Below are 22,853 nucleotides of genomic sequence, written 5' to 3' on the forward strand. Positions count from 1 at the left end.
GATCCTTTATCGGCATGTGGGACAAAACATGTATTTTGAATTTTCCACAATCTGACAGGGAGAAAGTGATTAATTGGATTCTTTTGTACTTTATTGATGAGTGTGGTAGCAGCATTTTAAGGTTAGGTTTGCTTGCATGCCAGGGCATAATAAATTTGTAGCACATATGACTTCAAGTGAAACATTGCTGCAGGCTTGTCAGCTAGTGACTCTTTTGCTTGGACTGTCATGAAGATGGCTCATGCTGTCTTTTTTTCAAGCAGCAGTCTCCCATTTCCACAAAAGAATGCTTTCCCTTTTTTTCTCTTGGTCTGGTAGTGCCTTCTTTCTCCTCCTCCTTCCAGCTCAGTTGGAACCTGGGCAGGGCTCATACTACCACCAGTCTTCCTCTGCAGCTGCTTTATTCCTGATTCCTTATTCCTCATGGTTACCGTAATTAGAAAAAAAAAACCAAATGACTGTGGAAAATGTTTTCACTGTAATCACTCCTTAGGACTTCTAGCAAATAATTAGTGGGGGGGGGGGGGGTGTTTTCAAATGAGTGAAAAGTAAATAACAAACCGCTGGCCGTACTTTCCATTCCATTCACAGACCAGCCCTGACCTAACCTTCCCTTCTATGAGTTTGACATGCATTTCAATTGGAGTTCCAAAATGGTAAGCCAAATGCATTTGAAACTCCCAAGGAATATACTTTAAACTGTTTGTGTGAAAAGGTGAAGGAGTTACTTTGCTGATTTCCTTGTATGCTTTAAAAGCCAATTTCCAACCTGCGCTGTAGTGGAAACCCTCCATCAAAACAGAGCTCATATGATAAGCATTGGGATGGAGGAAGGGCGAGAATCCTGGCCTTGCAGAAGCAGCAGGGCAAATAGAAACATTGAATTATTCATACTAACTTACAGGTCTTTTTTTTTGTTACTTTACTGGTTGATTAAATATTGTATAAAATGTTTGAATGTAACTCCATTAATAAAGCTAATTATATAAAAAAAGAAGCAACAGGGCAGAGAGACTTGGATGATATATGAAAGGTGATAACTGCAGGAAACAGGGAGCGACTTAATCCCAGTGTGACTGCTTTGAAAACAATCCTTAAATTGCAAGAGACAAAAACAAATTCTTGTTAATGACATTGCATCCAAATTGCGGGAGAAGCACAGCAGTGAAAGGGGGGAATCAGAATAAAAAAAATAATAGGCAGGAAAACAATTTTAAAAATGATGGAACAGAGGAGAAAACAAGAAAAGACGTGAAGAGAAAGAAGCAGGATGAAACATGAAAAATAGAGAACAGTGCCAGTGGAGGCCAATTTTTTTGCCAAATAATTTTTCCAGCTGTGCACAATGAGGGCTAAACTTATAATACTTTAGGGACCATTTGCTTGTCCTAAATCAGCCATTTCTGGATAAGTGAAATTATAGCCAGCTGGAAGTACGGTACGTGTGTTCTTTCAAAACGTGTACTTTTGGCTGCATAGAAAAAGAGGCAGAGGGAAAGAGACGGGCATTTCTGGGGCATGATTAAATGTCCATGTGTACATAAAAGAAAAGCTAGAAATGTATGCATGTTGTGGAAATACACGAGTAGTGTGTAGTGGGTTTTTGTGTGGTGGAAATACCACTAACATGCCTAACGTTCACTATTATTTTAGAATGTGTAAGGGCATGCATGTGCTTTTAGTTACGTTCATGCACAGTGTGCGTTGACACCTTGATTTTGAAAATCAGCTTGTTGTGTGTGGGCTTAAAAGTAGGCGCACAAACACTTTTGCCATTTGGTGACCAATGGAAAATTTACATCAGGGCATCATACTCTTAAATTCAAAAGTACATCTTGGCTTCCCAATCTCATAACTCTGTTCCTCAGATGATCGGTTGCTGTATTTATAACTGATATTTTTTTTCCTCCCCATTGTTTTATGATAGTACGAGCCAACTTGATCCCCAGCCCACCGACATATAACTCTGAATATGAATACATCAGTTGGGAAGCCTATTCTAATCTAAGCTATTACACTCGAATTCTTCCTCCTGTGCCAGCGGACTGTCCAACGCCTATGGGAGTCAAAGGTAATCAAATAACATGCAGTAAGAGTTTTCCGTTCAGAACGGGCCTGCATTTCTCACTGGCCTACAGTTCAGAGCAGTTTCTGGCCTCCTGAGGGTTTTATTCACAATTCTAAAACCCAGTAACAAGGAGTTAGAAGCAGTACATTGTTTATAGCTACTGAGAGAGAGAATGCCAAAACAAACAAACAAATCTTCTAGAAAATTATATGTATGTAAAGTGAACATTAGTATCCCAGAATGTTTGTTTTTTATGGTTATTAAAAGCATCGATGCCTCCTACCTATTTCAGAATTGCATTTTGCCATTTGTAAGAGGTTTAGGTCAGGGCTTAATATGTAGACAAAAAGGACAAGAAACCATGGAGAGCAAGGGTGCTGTGGAGAGGGGGTGAGAACGCCAGGGCAGGGTGTGAATTCTTTGCCTCTCCAAAACACAGACACACTCTTCTTCCTCCTTATCTCAGTGATCTTTCATGCACAGCCCCCACCTGTGCTCAAAACCCAGCCATTCTTTGCCCATCAGTGCTCAGTAAGCACTGGTGGATGAAAGATAACTGGGGATTGAACACTGATGGGGCTGTGGATGGAGGGTCACCTAAGGTAAGGAGGAGGGTTGGGAGAATGGGCCCCTTTCTATCTACCTCTCTGCCCTAATGGACCTGGTTCTCCATCTCAAGCCCTCCCCCAACCCTCATGATTCCTCCAGTGGTTTTCATCTCCTCCTAGTGGTCTTAGAGCCTCCAAGTCTTAGCCTCAATCACTGGTGGTCCTTGAATGCCCTCAAACCCTCCCCTGATGGTCACTAATTTGCCCCTCCCCAGAAAATTATCCTCTCCAGTACCTCTCCTCTCCATCCTTGACCAGTAAGGCTCAGGCTTTTTCTTTGACTTGGAATCAGCTGGCTATCCTCTGCCTTGGGGGATAGGAGCAGACTGGCATGGATCACTCACTTTCCTCAACCTTTCAGACAGGATGGTGGAGGGTCTGGAATTCAAAAGTGCATCATGTTCTTTGCCTCTTCAGAGAAGGAAGTAAGGGAGTAGCATCACATGCTCTCCTTACTTACTCTCTTCTCACTCCTCACTTCCTCCCCAAACATACATCCTCCTATCCCATTGTCTCCCCTCATTCACTTTTTCCCTGCCCTCTCCAATCACCTCATTTACAAACAGGCCGATACAGTACAGTGCTCCAATGGAGCGCACTGTTAGCCGGCATTTGGACGCACGTTTTGGATGCGCTAGCTTTACCCCTTATTCAGTAAGGGGTAATAGCGTGACCAAAACACGCGTCCAACCCCCCCGACCCTAATAGTGCCCGCAACATGCAAATGCATGTTGATGGCCCTATTAGGTATTCCCGCGAGATTCAGAAAGCAAAATGTGCAGCGAAGCCGCACATTTTGCTTTCAGAAATTAGCGCCTACCCAAAGGTAAGCACTAGTTTCTGCCGGCACCGGGAAAGTGCACAGAAAAGCAGTAAAAACTGCTTTTCTGTGCACCCTCCGACTTAATATCATGGCGATATTAAGTCGGAGGTCCCGAAAGTTTAAAAAAGTAAAAAAAAAAAAAAAAAATTTAAATGGGCCTGCGGCTGGCGGGTTGAAAACCGGATGCTCAGTTTTGACGGCGTCCGGTTTCCGAACCCGTGGCTGTCAGCGGGCTCAAGAACCGACGCCGGCAAAATTGAGCGTTGGCTATCAAACCCGCTGACAGCCGCCGCTTCCATCAAAAAAGAGGCGCTAGGGACGCGCTAGTGTCCCTAGCGCCTCTTTTTACCACCGGCCCTAATTAAAATAAATTAAAATACTGAATTGCGCGCACAGGCCACTCTCCTGTGCGCGCACCGGGAGAGCGTGCGCTCGCCCGCTTTCCCGCAATTTTACTGTATCGGCCCGAATGTGCCTTTCCGACTTTTATCTAACTTGCATCTCACAGTCCCTCCGATTTCCTCACTCACACCCTACAACAACTTTGATCTCCTTGCAAAGTCTCTCCTGCTCACATAATCCACAACCCTTCCAATCTACTCATTTATTCTTTTGTCCTCCACATCCCTCCTTCATTTGCTTTCCCTTCCCTTTGATCTTCTTACTCGCTCTTGCTCTTCTCCCACATATTCTCACTATCTCATTCTCTTGACCTTCTCCACACCCTCACTCTTCTTCCCTCTGATTCCTTCATTCACTTCCCTCCCCTAACATCCCCTCACTCACTCTCTTGCCCCTTCACCCTCTCCTAGTGTGGTCACCAGTGACAGGGCCAAAGGCCTGCCAGTGCCATTTTGAAAGATGGTGTTGATTAGCCTGAAGTCTAGGAAGTGCTCCAGACCCACTAGACCCTAGGGATGTCCACTAGACTACCAAGGATGTTGTCTAAGATATAAGGGTCTTGGGGGTAAGGGGGTCCACTAAACTACCAGTGACATCTTCTAAGGAAGGGTGACTAGAGGATGGGGAGAAAGGAGGGGTAAGATAGCTCCTATGAGGGGGTTAACAGAGTGGAGGCTTGGATTCCAGAGGGGCAAGATGTATTTGAAAGAGGAGGGGTTTGGGTATAGGGGGGTGGATCATTGCTGAGCGATTGTAAACATAGGGAGGTCGATATTCAAATGCTATATAACTAGATAAGTAGAACTCATCAGGCTATCCAGCAGATGCTGAATATCTGGTTATTTTCAGCTGCCACTAGATAGCCAGACATGTTGAAAGTAGGCAACAGGCAGAACAGGGTGGTACTACTTAGCTTCATAAGTCATCACTTAGACCCTGGGGGGGGGGGGGGCATTTTATATGGATAGTGTGGGGGTTTGTTGTGGGCCATCATGAGCCATCATTAAATTTAATACAGGAGCATCAGGACATGCTTTAACATCCCAGTGCTCCCACTGAAAAGTTATCTACAACACTTGAGCTGTAGCTAACTTCAGCAAATAATAACCAGGCATTATTTTTTTGCAAGCTGCATTAATTGGATTTGCATTAAATTTGCCATGAATGAGCTGCCTTGCATGCATTTGAAAATTATATGCATGCAAAGCAACTCATTACAATAGGGACTTATTTTTTGGGAAAATATTTATTTATTATTTATTTAACACCTTTTCTATACCGGCATTAGTGGGTACATCACACCGGTTTGCAATGTAACAAAATGGTTGAAAATATTGCATGATAATGCCACGACATGGGTATATTGCACGATAAACAGCAATTTCACATGATAAGTCTCCTTTTCATGTGCTGTACCCTTATCGCAGTATAGTAAATATTGCCCTCAGTATAAAATTTAAAGGTCGATTTAAAAAGCCCTATGCGCACCAAAGCCGGGAGATCCACGCGTCTAGGGCCGGCGTGCGCTGCGTGAATTTTAAAAAGCGCGTGAGTACGCGCATATCTCCCAGCACATGTACAAATAAAAATGTTTTTAAAAGGAGTAGTAACTGAGCATGGCCTGGGTGGAGCATGGGCGGGATATGGGCACTCCAGGAAGTTACCTTGAAATGTGCATGTATTTACATGCACAAGCACGCGCCGGGGTCCCCTAAGCATAACTTTACTTCTGCTATGGATGGTGGTTAAGTATTAAAATAAAATAACTAGGTGAGTCAACGGGGTTTTAAGGGTTGGGGTTAAAAGGGTAAAAGGGAGGCTAAATAATAGGGGCTTAGGAAATCTGATACGTTAACAGGGAAAACTGGGAGCGAATTGGGAAAATGAGATATTGCATCGGTGTGCGTTGTTTTTTTTTTGTTTTTTTTAATGTTTAAACATTTTTATTAACTTTGTCTGAAAACATAACAGCAACACATTATTGTCTGGGTGCGGTTTGTTCTGCCGCCGCCCCCAGCATTACTGACAGCAGTCAGAACAATAACAACCAGAACCCCCATACGCCCACCCCCCCACCCTCCAACCCCCGTCGATCCAGTCCAATAGATTCCTTCACGGGAGTCCTGACCAACACAAATCAAGTCCAGGTCCAGCAGTGAAAGTGAAGCAATAGGAAACTCCAGCAGGTCATGTCAACCGACATCAGTCATTAAGAATTCGGCTCCGAGCCCGGTGTGGGAGCGATTGGATATATGGTTCCCAAACGGCCAAGAATCTCTTACGCAGTTGTGGAGGACCCTTTGAAGAAAGAGATTCCATATACATCATATTAAACAATAGGTTTCTCCACACCCAAAAGGAGGGTGGATCTACCTCTCGCCATTGTCCAAGAATGACCTTCTTCCCCACCAGGCTCGCCTTTTGTATAAAAAGGCGAGTGCCCAATTCACGGAGCCGCAGCTCCGGGATAGAACCAAACAACAGCCACCGGGACTCTATGGGGATAGAAACCCCCAATATCCCCGCTATATATTTAGCAATACGGGACCAGAACCGCAAAACCGCAGGACAAGACCAGAAAACATGGGTCAGCGTACCTGTACAGCCCGGGCATCGAAGACAGCACGCTGAAATCGCAATATGCTGTTGAAATGCTCGCTGTGGTGAAATGTACGCCCGTCCTAAAAATTTAAACAGCAGTTCACGATAAGCACTGTTGCTCGTGATCTGAGAGATCCCACGATAGCAGGTTCGTAACACAGTGGCTGTCATCCGGAACTCCCCGTCCGCAGTCCAACGGGCTGCCAGGATCTCAAAAAAATCAAAACTGTCAAGCCTAGTTAAACCTTTATAATACATAGAAAGGGAAGGGACTTTAGTCTGAGAAAGGTGCAAAAACTCCTCCACCTGCTGAAAGACCCGTAGTTGCAGAAAAGCCTGCGGTAAAGATTTAATATAATGATCTAATTGCATATAGGGAAAGACGTCTTTACTCGCCATGCCGTATAATTCCCGGAATTCCGGCCAGGTGAGTCGTCGCCCCTCAGAATGATATAGGTGCCCCAAGTAGGTGACCCCCAGCCCATACCATCTCCTGAAAGCTCTCGATTGAGTGCCCGGAGAAAAATCAGGATTTCCCACAACAGTTAATAGATAGGCACACATTCGGGGTAAATGTAATTTTTTAGTAAGTGTCTCCCACGTTTGTCTAAGAGGCGCAACCAAAACAGAGTTCGTGAACACATAAGGTAAACTACGCCGCTCCAACTGCAGCGCACAAGGGAGGGCAATAGGGAAAGTACTCGCCCTATCTGCCTCCAATGACGTGAAAACCGTCTCATCTAACAGCCAGTCCCGGAGAATACGTGCGTTAATCTCCCCCCACTTACACGGTAGAGCCGACATTTGCGCGCATATGCACATAGCCATATAAAATTGTACGTCATGTACAGCTGATTTTATATCATACACGCATTTATGCGCATATGTTATAAGATGGCCGAATCTCTGGCCGTGAGCCGGCATACATGGGACCATGTATGCCCGCATGGCTGTTTGAAAGTCACCACTCCATTTTTGACCTTCAAAGCTCATCGCAGACAATTCACGTGCTATTTTCTAGATCCATTTGGTGCTCTTTGGTGACTCACAATAAAAATACTAATAACAGAAAGTGTTGTTTTATTGTGAGAGAATAAATTCAACCCATAACTGGTTCCCTGCTGTTGGAGGCAGACAAGGAATAGAATAAACTTGACATACTCAACAACCAATGATCCCATTGGTAAGAGATGTATTGAAAGATCTATGAGAGATGCAGAATACTTATAGGAGAAAAAGAAACCAAGATTGGTCAGGCTTGACTTTGAATGGTGAGTTGTACATAGATGAGAGAGTCAGAGGGGCACCTAGAAAAGATTAAGGAGACACATGAAAAGAGAGAATACCAGCCATAATGAGGAGAAAAAAGACATCAGGCTGAAGTTATACTTTTAAACCAGGCTTAATGGAGGAGAAAGAGTCAAAGATTTGATTGTGCAATATAGCACACAAAGGCTCAATATAAAATTGAGGCATGGCAAGATGACAACTGGATCAGAGAGATGCAGAGTGTCTAGCTAAAGAGAAAGTATGGAGTAGCTCAATGTTGCTGCTTTTTAACTCAAGAACATTTGCCAGATGTTTAACATGTTTGCTTACAGATCAGAAAAAATATTTATATTTCTTTGATAGATTATTACCATATCCTGACTTGTTTTCCTGGGTAATTGCCAGGTTCTTGTGGCCTGGTTTGGCCTCTGTTGGAAATAGGATGCTGGGCTTGATGGACCCTTGGTCTGACCCAGCATGGCAATTTCTTATGCTTTTATGTTCTTATGTAAACTACTTATGTTATTATAGACTTGTGCTTTTTTTTCTTACAGAAGAAAATTGACTAGCATATTGACTAGTTTAATTATCTAATTTCCTTTAGCGTTCTTTTAAGGGGCATAATGGAAAATGTTACAGAACAGAATGTACTTTTAGGTTCTAGAAGTTTCCAGCACATATCTAATATTTTCTTTCTGGACCGGATGGTATACAGACCAGAGTTCTGAAGGAACTAAAAAATGAAATTTCAGGCCTATTAGTAAACATTTGTAACTTATCATTAAAATCATCCATTGTACCTGAAGACTGGAGGATAGCAAATGTAACCCCAATATTTAAAAAAGGGCTCCAGGCGCGATCCGGGAAACTACAGACCGGTTAGCCTGACTTCAGTGCCAGGAAAAATAGTGGAAAGTGTTCTAAACATCAAAATCACAGAACATATAGAAAGACATGGTTTAATGGAACAAAGTCAGCATGGCTTTACCCAGGGCAAATCTTGCCTCACAAATCTGCTTCACTTTTTTGAAGGAGTTAATAAACATGTGGATAAAGGTGAACCGGTAGATATAGTATACTTGGATTTTCAGAAGGCGTTTGACAAAGTTCCTCATGAGAGGCTTCTAGGAAAAGTAAAAAGTCATGGGATATGTGGCGATGTCCTTTCGTGGATTGCAAACTGGCTAAAAGACAGGAAACAGAGAGTAGGATTAAATGGGCAATTTTCTCAGTGGAAGGGAGTGGACAGTGGAGTGCCTCAGGGATCTGTATTGGAACTCTTACTGTTCAATATATTTATAAATGATCTGGAAAGAAATACGACGAGTGAGATAATCAAATTTGCAGATGACACAAAATTGTTCAGAGTAGTTAAATCACAAGCAGATTGTGATAAATTGCAGGAAGACCTTGTGAGACTGGAAAATTGGGCATCCAAATGGCAGATGAAATTTAATGTGGATAAGTGCAAGGTGATGCATATAGGGAAAAATAACCCATGCTATAATTACACAATGTTGGGTTCCATTTTAGGTGCTACAACCCAAGAAAGAGATCTAGGTGTCATAGTGGATAACACATTGAAATCGTCGGTTCAGTGTGCTGCGGCAGTCAAAAAAGCAAACAGAATGTTGGCAATTATTAGAAAGGGAATGGTGAATAAAAAGGAAAATGTCATAATGCCTCTGTATCGCTGCATGGTGAGACCGCACCTTGAATACTGTGTACAATTCTGGTCGCCACATCTCAAAAAAGATATAATTGCGATGGAGAAGGTACAGAGAAGGGCTACCAAAATGATAAGGGGAATGGAACAACTCCCCTATGAGGAAATACTAAAGAGGTTAGGACTTTTCAACTTGGAGAAGAGACGACTGAGGGGGGATATGACAGAGATATTTAAAATCATGAGAGGTCTAGAATGGGTAGATGTGAATCGGTTATTTACTCTTTCGAATAGTAGAAAGACTAGGCGGCACTCCATGAAGTTAGCATGGGGCACATTTAAAACTAATCGGAGAAAGTTCTTTTTTACTTAATGCACAATTAAACTCTGGAATTTGTTTCCAGAGGATGTGGTTAGTGCAGTTAGTATAGCTGTGTTTAAAAAAGGATTGGATAAGTTCTTGGAGGAGAAGTCCATTACCTGCTATTAAGTTTACTTAGGGAATGCCACTGCCATTAGCAATGGTAACATGGAATAGACTTAGTTTTTGGGTACTTGCCAAGTTCTTATGGCCTGGATTGGCCACTGTTGGAAACAGGATGCTGGGCTTGATGGAACCTTGGTCTGACCCAGTATGGCATTTTCTTATGTTCTTATGTTCTTTGAAGAATGAAAAAAAAGCCATGCTAAGTAAAGAACAATTCTTTCTTTTAAGTGTGGCATTACTGCAATCCAAGCTCTAAATTCTCAGCACCAGCAACCTATGGGCTATAGGAAATTGCCATGTAGGGATATGTATGGGAAAAGATTTTTCATGAAACAAGTTGTTTTACGGCTGTAATGCAAATTGTACTGCCATAAAACAAAATGATGCCAGTCTGAGAGTTGCTGGTGCCATTTTCTGACTGGGAACTGGTGGGGCAGGAGTGACTGGGGATTGCTCATGCCCCTTTTTTTCATCTGAGAGTTTGGAGACCCCAACGAATGGGTATAGGGGCTATGGGGATGAGGTTTCTTTTTTGGTTGGCAAATATTTGATAATACTACACAATATTTGCCGAACCAAAAGTATCCAAAAGCTTTTGGATGAGTCAATGTTTCAGTTTGGTTGCAACAAATCAAATAAAAAATCAACTTACTCATTGTGTACTGTTTACCTACTTAGGTAAAACTTATCCACATTCCTATTGCCATGTTAAAAATGTATTAGGCATGATTGACCATAATTTGAAAATACTTTGACTGTGTAGCCATGGTCAAGTTAGCAAAGTCAAGACTTTGTCAACCATGGTCAATCATGTCTAATATACTTTAAATATTGTGACATACCTTGCATAATCCTGAGGATACAGATCAGCTACTTATTAGATTAACAGGTTTATTGTACATGAAGGATTTCATCAGGAAACAAATTGCTGAAGTTATACTGGAATATAGCCAAGACTGGGATTAAAATTCCTACAGTTGAGCTCTTTAGTATCAACAGAATAAGAAGCACATAACAGAAGAAGAAGATGATGATAGTGTGCAGACAAGGACCATTTGGTCCACATAGTGTGCTTTCAAAAATCTTATTTAATATATGGTCCTCTCTCTCTCTCTCCTTCCACCACTAAGATCCTGTGGTGTCTATCCCATGCATTCTTGAATTCTGCCACTGTTCTGGCATATATAACTGACTCTGAAAGTCTGTTCAAAACCTTCTCAGTTTTAATGTCTCTCCAGAAAGATGGCACCCTCATGAAAACAATGCTCCCTCGCACCATACTGGGATATTGGTATACAGGCCTGGCACCACAGGGTGTGCAAACCGTGCAATTGCACAGGGTGGCACATCTATTGGGGCGGCGTCAGGAGCAGAGAAAGGCCCATGTTGCTGCTGATGAACCCGATCCCACCAGCAGCAGAAGAAGTAGAAACTCATGGTGATGCTGATGGGATCAGGTCCACCAGTGGCAGAAAAAGTAGGAGGCAGTTTCGTACCGAGGGGGGAGCAGGGGGGCATTGATGGTCGACAGGGAGGCCAATGCGGCTGCTAGTGGATCTCATCCCACCAGCGGCTGAACAAGGAAGTGTGTTACTTTTATGCTGTGTGCCGGCCGTGCACAGCAGGAAGATCGGCGGGGCCGTGTTGAGCTCATCCCACCATAGCCCAAAGAAAAATTAATGTCTAGGTGCTCCTTCTCCTTCCTGCCTGCACAGCCCTGGAAGATAAATGTTGCTGGAGCCGTGTGGGCAGGAAGGAGGAGGAGCATCAGCCGCATGAAGAAGAGGAGCAGAGTTTGTGGCAGGGCCACCACGGATCCCACCTCATGGCTGCCCAAGAAAAGAAGGCCCGGTAGCAGGGCTGCCATTAATCCTACCTTGCAGCAGCCCGAAAAGATCAGGGCTGCCGTGGAGCCCATCTTGCGGTGACCTGCGAAGAGGAGGCCAAGAGTTGAGAGAGGACTGAGGCCTTATAGAGTGTGTGTGTGTGTGTGTGTGTGTGTGTATGAAAGTGAGTTGAGAGATTGTGTGTGAGAGAGAGTGAGTTGAGAGACTGTATGTGTAGGAGTGAGAGCCTGTATGATCGGAGAGACAGAATATGAGAGCCTCTGTGTGTGTGTGTGAAGCAGCATGTGAAAGTGAGAAAGCCTATGTATGTGTGTGTGAGTGAGACAGCATGTGAAAGAGAGAGACAGTGTGTATTTATGTATGAGAGAGAGAGAGCATTTGAGCGTGAGAACTATATGTGTGAGTCAGTATGTGAGTGAGAGCCTGTGCCTGTGTGTGTGTGTAAGAGAGAGAGACAGCATGTGAAAATGAGACAGCATGTAGGAATGAGAGCCTGAGTGTGTGTTTAAGGGAAGAAGAGAAGAAGACAGATGGATAGAGAAGAAACAGAAAAAAAAGAGATCCTGTAAAAGGAATTGGCAAAAGAACAAGAAAGGGAAGGTGAAAAAAAGCCTGTGATCAACCGATTAGAAAATTAATCACAGACAGCAAAGGTAAAAAAAAATCAGTTCTGAATTTTTAGTGATTGGCACATGTAATCTTTGGGAATGTGCAAGAGTAGCACTTTCTCTATGCCGGTATCACGATGTACGAGATCAGCATGGAGGAACTGGAAGCCCTGCAAATCTTTAATACCAGAAGACAGCAGAATGGCTTCAGTGCCAGTAGCAGCGATCGGCACCTCCCCAGTAGCCATGCAGTAGCAGTGACAGCGGCAGCAGAGGAACGAGAGAGGCTCTGAGGTTGCTGGGAAAAGAAAGAGAGGGGGATCTTCTTTAGTGTGTGCATGTGTATGAATGGGAGTCTGCCTGGGGATGTATGTGTGTGAATGCATGGGTGCCTGCCTGAGGGTGTGTCTGTGTATGAGAATGAATGGGTGCCTTCCTGGGGTCTGTATAAGAATGGGTGCCTGCCTGGGGGTCTCTGTGTGTGTGAGAATGAATGTGTGCATGCCTGGGGGGTGGGGGGGAGAGTGATGTGAGAATGTCTGGGAACTTTCCTGGGTGTGTGTGTATGTGAGGGAGCCAGTGAGTGAGAACGTGTTTGTATATGAGAGAATCTGGGGGAGTAAGAGCTTGTGTGGGGGGTGGGGGGAGAGAGGTTGTGGGTGTGTATGTGTGGGTGTGTATATGACAGTGATTTCCCAGGTATGGACAGCAGGAGCATTTACATTTTATCCTTATTAGTTTTAATTATTGAGTGTTACTTGTTATATGTTCTATTTGTTTTTCTATTGTTACACACAAAGTCTGGCTTCTTGGGGTTTCCATTTCCGTTTTTGTCTGCATGTTGCTGGTTCTAATTTGTGATCCTTTATTCTGTATTTGGTGAGGGTCTGTATCTGCTCCGTGCGTATGACCAAGATGAGAGATTCTGCCAAGGTGTAATGTCTGTGTTGGGATCTATAGCAATCGGTTTGTTTTGCTTCCCCAGTAGGTGGTGTACTGGTATTCTGGGACCCAGTGAAATATTTACCTGTGCTTTTTCACAGGTAGAGTTCTTGTTATTTGAGCCCTTGGTGTTTCTACTGTTATGTTATGATAAGTTTGCTGTATAGATTTTGAGTGTCTTTTTTGCAGGGTTTTGTGTTGGTTCATAACATGTCTGGAAGTGGAAGGTGTTTGGGCTGCTATTACTTTGAGATGACACCAGAATGTGAAAATATTTCTTTGTATGATGAGCTTTAAGGGAAACATCCAAGCTCCATTGTTGGGGGAATTTCTGTGAATGCATAGAACTGAAGGTACAGGATTTATATTGACTTTTTTCCCCTTCCTGTATACATTCCAGACATCACTTTCATAGCCATATAGAATTAGATGAATGAGGCTATCAAGTAATTTTAATAGTAGTTTTACTAGAAGTGTGAAACTAGCCAGCTTTTTAAAATTATGCAGTAGATCCTTTGGGCTTTCTTTTTAAGACATTTTTATAGCCAATGTTAAAGCAGGCAGCCATGCTATGGAGGTGGGTGTGATATGAGGAAATGTCATTTTGTGTCCCCCCCACCTAAATTCTTCTGGCTAGAGATGCCATTGATTTTCTGTGACCTTAAACATTAGTACAAGAAGGATGGGAAGCACGCTGGCGAGGCACCCAAATGCATTGGCCTCCAGGCACCGGAGAACCTCGGTACATAAGAACATAGAAACATAACAACATAAGAAATTGCCATACTGGGTCAGACTAATGATTCATCAAGCCCAGCATCCTGTTTCCAGTAGTGGCCAATCCAGGCTACAAATACCTGGCAAGTACCCAAACACTAAGTAGATCCCATGCTACTTATGCCAGTAATAACAGTGGCTATTCTCTGAGTCAACTTGATTAATAGCAGTTAATAGACTTCTCCTCCATGAACTTACCCAAACCTTTTTTAAAACCAGCTACACTAACTGCACTAACCACATCTTCTGGCAACAAATTCCAGAGCTTAATTGTGTATTTAGTGAAAAAGTATTTTCTCTGATTAGTTTTAAATGTGCTACTTGCTAACTTCATGGAGTGCCCCCTAGTCTTTCTATTATCCAAAAGAGGAAATAACCGATTCACATTTACCCATTCTAGACCTCTCATGATTTCAAAGACCTCTATCATATCCCCCCTTAGCCATCTCTTCTCCAGTCTGAACAGCCCTAACCTCTTTAACCTTTTCTCATAGGGGAGCTGTTCCATCCCCTTTATCATTTTGGTCGCCCTTCTCTGTACCTTCTCCATCGGAACTATATCTTTTTTGAGATGCGGCAATCAGAATTGTACACAGTACACCATTGAGCGATACAGAGGCATTATGACATTTTCCGCTTGATTCACCATTCCCTTCCTAATAATTCATAACATTTTGTTTGCTTTTTTGACTGCTGCAGCACACTGAGCTGACAATTTCAATGTATTATCCACTATGAAGACTAGATCTTTTGTAGCTCCTAACATGGAACCTAACATTGTGTAACTACAGCACGGATTATTTTTCCCTATATGCATTACTTTGCACTTGTCCACATTAAATTTCATCTGCCATTTGGATGCCCAATCTTCCAGTCTCACAAGGTCCTCCTGCAATTTATCACAATCCACTTGTGATTTAACTACTCTGAATAATTTTGTATTATCTGCAAATATATTGAAAAGCACCGGTCCAAGTATAGATCCCTGAGGGACTCCACTGTTTACTCGTCTCCACTGAGAAAATTGACCATTTAATCCTACTCTCTGTTTCCTGCCTTTTAACCAGTTTGTAATCCACAAAAAGACACACATCCTATCCCATGACGTTTTAGTTTCCTTAGAAGCCTCTCATGGGGGACTTTGTCAAACACCGTCTGAAAATCTAAATACACTTGTTATGATTTGTCTCGTGGACCCTTGGCCCGAGGTGGAGGTTGATACTACCTGAGGGGTGGAGCCCCACAGGTCCTCACCATCGGGAGGTTAGGTCAGCAGCAGCAGGGGATACGACTGTAGTTCAGTAGAGTGAGAATGTCCTGCGTCACTGCCACATGATCGCAGGTACCTGCACTGAGAATTTCTGTGAGGTGTCCCGAGGAGTGGGGCAAAGAGGTAAAGTTCAGAGGAGTCACAGTACTGAGGCAGGACAGGAGCCACAAGTGCCAGAGCAGGAACCTCCAAGACAAAGGAGCGCTAGGCAGGCCCTGAGGAGCGGGGAGTGTGGAGACAGGCTCTTCTGGAGTAGTGATGCAGAGACTGTCCTGAGGGGTGGGACAGTGTAGCAACAGAGTCACTGGTGTGATGACATAGGGGCTACCTCGAGGAGCGGGGAAGCATAGAGTAAAGTCTCTGATGTAGTGACGTAGGGCAGGCTGCCCCAAGGTGCGGGGAAGTGTAGAGTAAAGTCTCTGATGTAGTGACGTAGGCTGCCCTGAGGAGCGGGGAAGGGTAGAGTAAAGTCACTGGTGAAAAGGTGTTGAGACTGCCCCGAAGAGCGGGGAAGTGTAGAATCAAGTCTCCGATAAGGTGACGTAAAGGCTGCCCCGCGGAGCACGGAAGCGTAGAGTCCAAGTCTCCGGTGTGGTAAGGTAGAGACTGCCCCGAGGAGTGGGGAAATGTAGAGATGGGGGTCTCTTGAGACAACCCCGAGGAGCGGAGAAGTGAGCAGGCAGGAACTCTGAAGAGGAGTGCAGGAGCTACCCCGAGGAGCGGGGAAGCCTGGATACCAGGTCTCTCAAAGAAAGCGCAAGCAGGCCCCTGAGGAGCGGGTACCCGAGTCAGAGTCCAGATCAGCAGGCAGAGATCCAAGGCAGGAACCACGGGTCTGGAGAAGCAGGAGCAAGCACCAGTGAGGCGAAGGAACTTGATGCCAAGTCATTTAGCGTAGGCCAAGGGAGGTGCTTATGAATCCCAAACTTGTGCTGTTATCAGTCAATGATGCCCCTGAGGTTCCTTTAATGTGAGGCCTGGTGGCGTGAGTGCGCACGCCTAGGAAGGCCCAGAATCAGTGTGTAGGTCGGCAGCATCCCAGCCGCCATGAGGAATCTCGAGAACCAGGAGGTATGTGGCAATAGCAGCTAGCCACAACCGCGAGTTCACCCGGAGAGGAGAGCAGTGCAATACATGACATCAGTTGGATCGGCTGCGGCCACCCGCGGCCAACGGTCATAATAACACTACATCTACTGCCTCACCTTTATCCGCATATTTATTAACCCCTTCAAAAAAATGAAGCAGATTTGTGAGGCAAGACTTGTCTTGGGTAAATCCATGCTGACCGTGTTCCATTAAAGCATGTCTTTCTATATGCTCTGTGATTTTGATCTTTAGAAAAGTTTCCACTATTTTGCACAGCACTGAAATCAGGCTCACTGGTCTATAGTTTCCTGGATGCACTTTTAAATATTGGGGTTACATTGGCTACCCTCCAATCTTCAGGTACAATGGATGATTTTAATGATAGGTTACAAATTTTAACTAATAGATCTGAAATTTCATTTTTTAGTTCCTTCAGAACCCTGGGGTGCATATCATCTGGTCCAGGTGATTTGCTATTCTTTAGCTTGTCAATCTGGCCTACTATATCTTCCAGGTTCTCAGTGATTTGGTTCAGTTCATCTGACATCACCCTTGAAAACCATCTCTGAAACTGGTATCTTCTTAACATCCTCATTAGTAAACAGAGAAGCAAAGAATTAATTTAGTCTTTCTGCAATGGCCTTATCGTCCCTAAGAGCCCTTTAACCCCTCGGTCATCCAATAGTTCAACTGACTCCCTCACAGGTTTCTTGCTTCGGATATATTTTAAAGAGTGTTTATTATGAGTTTTTGCCTTTACGACCAACTTCATTTCAAATTCTTTCTTAGCCTACCATATCAATGTTTTACACTTAACCTGACAATGCTTATGCTTTTTCCTATTTTCTTCAGATGGATCCTTCTTCCAGTTTTTGAAGGATTTTTTTTGGCTAAAATAGCCTCTTTCACCTCAATTTTTAACCATGCCAGTAATCATTCTGTCTTCCTTCCCCTTTCTTAATGCATGGAATGCATCTGGATTGCACTTATAAGATTGTATTTTTAAACAATGTCCATGCCTGTTGTACACTTTTAGCCTTTGCAGCTGCACATTTCAGTTTTTTTCTAACTAATTTTGTCATCTTATCAAAGTTTCCCAAAGCTTCTCAGTTCTAAAACTGTAGATTTACATATTGTACCCCTTCCAGTCATTAGGTCAGATTTGATCATGTTATGATCATTATTGCCAAGTGGACCCATCAGCCTTACCTCTCTCATCAAATCCTGCATTCCACTAAGTATTAAATCTAAAATAGCTCCCTCTCTCGTTGGTTCCTGAACCAATTGCTCCATGAAACAGTTGTGTATTCCATCCAGAAATGTTATGTCTCTAGCATGTCCTGATGTTACATTTACCCAGTCAATATTGGGATAATTGAAATCTCCCATTATTACTGCATTGCCAAAATGCTGCGTGTGCATGTTATAAAATTGGGTGTAGATTTATGCGTGCTAGGTTGCGCGCACAAATCTACGCCCGCGCGTAGGTTACAAAATCTGGCCCATAGATTCTACTGAGCATTTAGTCTCTTGTATGATCTTTATCCTGTTGGACTCTACACCCTCCTGGACATAAAGTGCTACACACCCACCAAGTTGATCCTCCCTATCATTGCGGTATAATTTGTACCCTAATATAGCACTGTCCTATTGGTTATCCTCCTTCCACCAGGTCTCTGAGATGCCAATTACGTCTATCTCATCATTCACTGTTATACATTCTAACTCTCCCATCTTACTTCTTAGACTTCTGGCATTGGCATACAGACATTTCAAAGTGCATTTTTTGTTTGTATTAACAACCTGCTTTTCAGTTGATATGAATAATTTGAAATTCTTTAGCTCAGATGATACTATACTTATAGGCACATGGGCTAGTTTTGCTTTTATTGGAACCTCTCTGTTGGGATACCCTAACTCTCCTAATACATTAGTATCCTTCAAAGATAAATTCCTCTGAACCATGTTCACCAATGGCAGGAGGTCCGTGGTGCCGTCGGTGGACTCAATCCCACTGGCAGCAGAAGAAGCAGGAGGTCCGTGGTGCTGCCAGTGGACCTGATTCCACTGGCAGAGGAAGAAGTGGAGGCCCGTGGTGCTGCTGGTGGGAGCATGTCCTCTGGTGGCAGAAGAAGCAGGAGGCCACAGCAGAAGAGGAAGTCCGTCCAGCAACTCCTTCTCATGGGTTGGCCCCGCAGTATTCAAGATTCGTGGTGCTAGCATTTCTTGTATTCTCATCTTGTGATGAAAGAAGTGCTAGCACCACAAATGTTGAATTTTCTCAGGGCCATGAAGAGGAACTGCAGAACAGCTGCTCTCCACAAAGAAGGAAAGGGCTGGCATCAGCAGCAGCAGAGGAGGAATGACCCATGGGCCATGACTGCCTGGTCTGCATGTGTGTGTATGTGGATGGGAGGCTGCCTGGGATGGGAGAGGGTGAGTGTGTGTGTGCATGCACATGCATGCATGGGAGCCTTCCTGGGATGGGCAGAGAGTTTTTGAGTAAGAATGGGAGCCTGCATGGGATTTCGGTGGATGTGAATGGCAGCCTGCCTGGGGTATGTGGGTATAAATGGAGCTTGTCTGATGTGTGTGTGTGTGCATGTGACAGAGAATGGGAGCCTGCCTTGAAAGAGAGAGAGGGGGGGAGAGAGAGAGAGAGAGAATGGGAGCTGCTTTGGTTGTGTTTGTGTATGTGTGAGAGAGAGGGAGAATGGGTGCTACAGGTGGATTACAACCTGCCAGCAGCTAAAATGAAGATGAGGGCCTGATGCTGTTGGTAGATCCCAACCAAAGAAGATCTGGAGATGCCTGGGGGTTTGTCTGAGAGGGAGCGTATGTGTGTATGAGCTTGTGAGTGTGTGTGTGTGTATGTGTGTATATATATATATATATATATATATATATATATACAGAATAGAGCAACTATAAAGTAGAAATACAAATGCACAGACAAAAACTGAACTGGAATTCACAAGAAGCCAGATACTCTCTGCAGCGCAACAATGAATAAACAGAACCATCACTATTCCTCAGACATCAAACAATAAAATCAAGAAATAAAATAATTACATAATCATAATACTAAAAACATACTAATAATATTTCAAAAAAAGCTGAAGAATAATAATTAAAAACTTATTTACAAGTTTTTTTTAAATATCCCAAACTCCAATAAAATATTTCATAACAGCAGACAACACATCAAATAACACCTGAAAAATTAAAAAATAAATAAATATATATATATATATATATATATATGAAAGAGAGAAGAAAGTTTGTGTATCCCTCTCCCACTAATCCATGACAATCTCAGGGTGACTGGAAATCAAAGTTCCCAGGTATGGAAATTGTGAATTTTTAAAATCCTTTTTAATTTTATTTTTCAGGTGTTATTTGATGTGTTGTCTGCTGTTATGAAATATTTTATTGGAGTTTGGGATATTAAAAAAAACAACTTGTAAATAAGTTTTTAATTCTTCTTCTTCTGCTTTTTTTGAAATACTGTTAGTATGTTTTTAGTATTATGATTATGTAATTATTTTATTTCTTGATTTTATTGTTTGATGTCTGAGGAATAGTGATGGTTCTGTTTTTTCATTGTTGCGCTGCAGAGAGTATCTGGCTTCTTGTGACTTCCAGTTCAGTTTTTGTCTGTGCATTTGTATTTCTACTTTATAGTTGCTCTATTCTGTATTTGGTGAGGGTCGGTGAGGGTCTGTATATGTTCTTTATGTGTGACTGAGGTGAGGCTTTCTCCTAATAAGAAGTGTATTAGTGTTTAGGGCTTTCGGAAGGTCAAGCCCACATGCAACCCACATCACAATAGGCCTAATACCATAGGGGTTCCAAGTGTCTTTTTTGCAGGGATTTCTGGTTAGCATCACAGCAGTGCATGTAAATATAATGCAAGTAATATTTTTATCTCAAAATACTGTACTTTTATATTTTTCATGTAAAATATAAATGCATAACTCTTAATTGTGTGTGTAGAATGGGGCGAGAGGGCATTGTGCAAGGCTATAAAATTCATCTAGGGCACCTAATAGCCTTGCACCAGCCATGGGTTCAGGGTGGGGAAATGATGTCAGTTTTAATAGTTTGTATCACTGAAGGGAGCTGGGCATTTTTTTGGTGGGCCTAGGACAGAGAATGAATGAACTGCGGTGGGGGGGGGGGGGCGGCACAGAAATTGTTTGTAAAGGGCAGCAAAAAAGCTAGCACTGGCTGTGTTGGAATAGTACTGGATCAGGAAGAAAAGGCCAGCAAATGTACAATTTGCAGCATCCAGTTTTCCTGGGAGATGTCCTTTTGGGATATTAGTCAGGTTGAACATTTATTAGCTTCTCATGATACCAGGGTACAAGTTAGTTTAGCAGCAGTTGCGAGATTTTGATTGAAGGGATGGAGCAAAACTGAAAATAAGATGCATTGGGAAAATTGTATGAAAGTGTCTATGGCATAGCTTATCTACAGTATTGCTTGCAGCTCTATGATGCTGTCTTCTTGCTAACACCAGTGCATTTCATGGAAGATGACTACAGTAGGGTTCTCATTTATAAACTCCACTCTCAAGAAATTTGGAAACCAGTTTCAATCCATTTTTTAAACAGCAACATGACTTGTTCTCAAGGTCATTTATAACTTGTTTGAAATTAAATGAGGAATGGGCTGGACTTCCCCAAATATCCTTCTTGCTATACGAACTGGGGAGCAGTACCTTCCTTTCCACAAACACAAAAACAGAGTGCAGGAGTAGCCCAGTGGTTAGTGCAGCTGGCTGCAAACTAGGAAAACCAGCATTCAAATCTTGCGGATGCTCTTTGTGACCTTAGGCAAGTCATTTTACCCTCTGTTGCCTTAGGTATAAACTTAGGGCCTGATTTACTAAGCGTTTTTTTCCATAAACAGAATGGGAAATAGCCGTAGTAAATCATGTCCTTAGATTATAAACCCTCAGGGAACAGGGAAATGCCTATTGTACCTAAATGTAATATGATGTGAGTTACAAATTAATCCCCTAGAGCCAGGGGCGGATTCCCAATGACGACCGGCCCAGGAGATACCACGTGGTCTGCCGAGCGCGGCTCTGTCTCAGCCGCGCTCTGCAGACCACGTGACTAGAGCGACCGGCCCACTGGGGGATGCCCGATTCCACCCCTGCTAAGAGCAGTGCTTCACTGCTTCTCAAGTCAGTCTTTGGGCCTCACCTAGGCAGGCTGGTTTTCTAGTTATCCTCTAGGAACATGCATGCTTATGAATAAGGGATAATGTCAGCTGGGCAAGTCAGTCTCATGCACAGTAATTATGACTACCCTGTAAACCTGACTACCTAGGCGTACCCTGAGGACTGGCTTGCAAGGTATTGCCGGACAAATCAGCAACAAACCATTTTATACTTTGTGGGTAAGTTAGTATCACCTCTTCCTTACATCATTTAGTATACCTGTGCCTGTAAGGCATGTAAATCTGGCCTACTATTTTTGTTACCTAGTATGACCTAATAAAGCTATGAACATCCATGCAAGTAATCTGAGGTTTAACCATTACAGTCTCCATACATGCACATATAATATAACACTATATGCTGGCCACTAGCAGCCACCCTCCAGGCATAACCTGACCTTGACACCCCCGCCCCCCGTGCCCCCTTATGCAGTAGCTTAGAAAATAAAAGTAAACACAGTTAACTTACACCGCGATGGTAGGAGGCCCGCTTGTTGAACGCTAGCTGCAGCTCCCTCCGTGCCCTTCTCATTTGGCGGAAATTAACTGTGCCAGCCTGCCACAGGGAATAGGTGCTGCTCATCAGCCACCACCATGGACACCAGATGGGCAACGTCTCTGGTGGTGAAATTGGGCTGCCTGGATCTGGCTGGCATTTTGCTCAAAGTGATCGCAGGAACAGGAAGTCCCGCCTTTGCCCTTTTGTGCATGCGCGCAAACATATGCACACTATTGAGCAGTGTGCGTGTTGATGTGTGCATTGACACGTGCAGTTTGAGCAGTTTGAGCACAAGCAATGCACATATTTTGCATTGCTTTTGCACATATGTGAGAACATTACAAAATATGTTGCCTTTGGTGCGCGCCGCAACATATGTATGTTTCAGTGCACACACACATGGCCCTTTTAAAATCTACCTTATAGAGAATATGCATGAGAGAGATTTGCAGACAATGGAAGTTATGCATCTGATGCATATTCATTGTGGATATCTTGAAAACCTGACTGGTTAAGTGTGCTCCGAGGATTGGGTTGGGAAGCATTGCCTTAGAACTCACTGAAAAGTACCTCACATTTGATTGGACACATGGCAACATACAGAAAGGTGGCTGAATTAGCACAGTATTAGTACCATTGCCAAAGGTCCAACTCCTCTCTCTGTCCAT

General features: G+C 43.3%; 1 protein-coding gene across 1 annotated transcript in view; it reads left to right on the top strand.

The window, feature by feature from the left end:
• The window catches only part of PTGS1 (prostaglandin-endoperoxide synthase 1), a 184,789-nt gene that overhangs the window by 103,735 nt on the left and 58,201 nt on the right, over positions 1-22,853 (top strand). Inside the window, exon 5 of the mRNA XM_029613756.1 lies at positions 1,928-2,071. Coding sequence (XP_029469616.1) covers positions 1,928-2,071 — 144 coding nt within the window. The remainder of the gene's footprint in view (positions 1-1,927; positions 2,072-22,853) is intronic.

This window comes from Rhinatrema bivittatum, chromosome 8 (genome assembly GCF_901001135.1).
Source record: "Rhinatrema bivittatum chromosome 8, aRhiBiv1.1, whole genome shotgun sequence".
NCBI classification, from domain to species: domain Eukaryota; kingdom Metazoa; phylum Chordata; class Amphibia; order Gymnophiona; family Rhinatrematidae; genus Rhinatrema; species Rhinatrema bivittatum.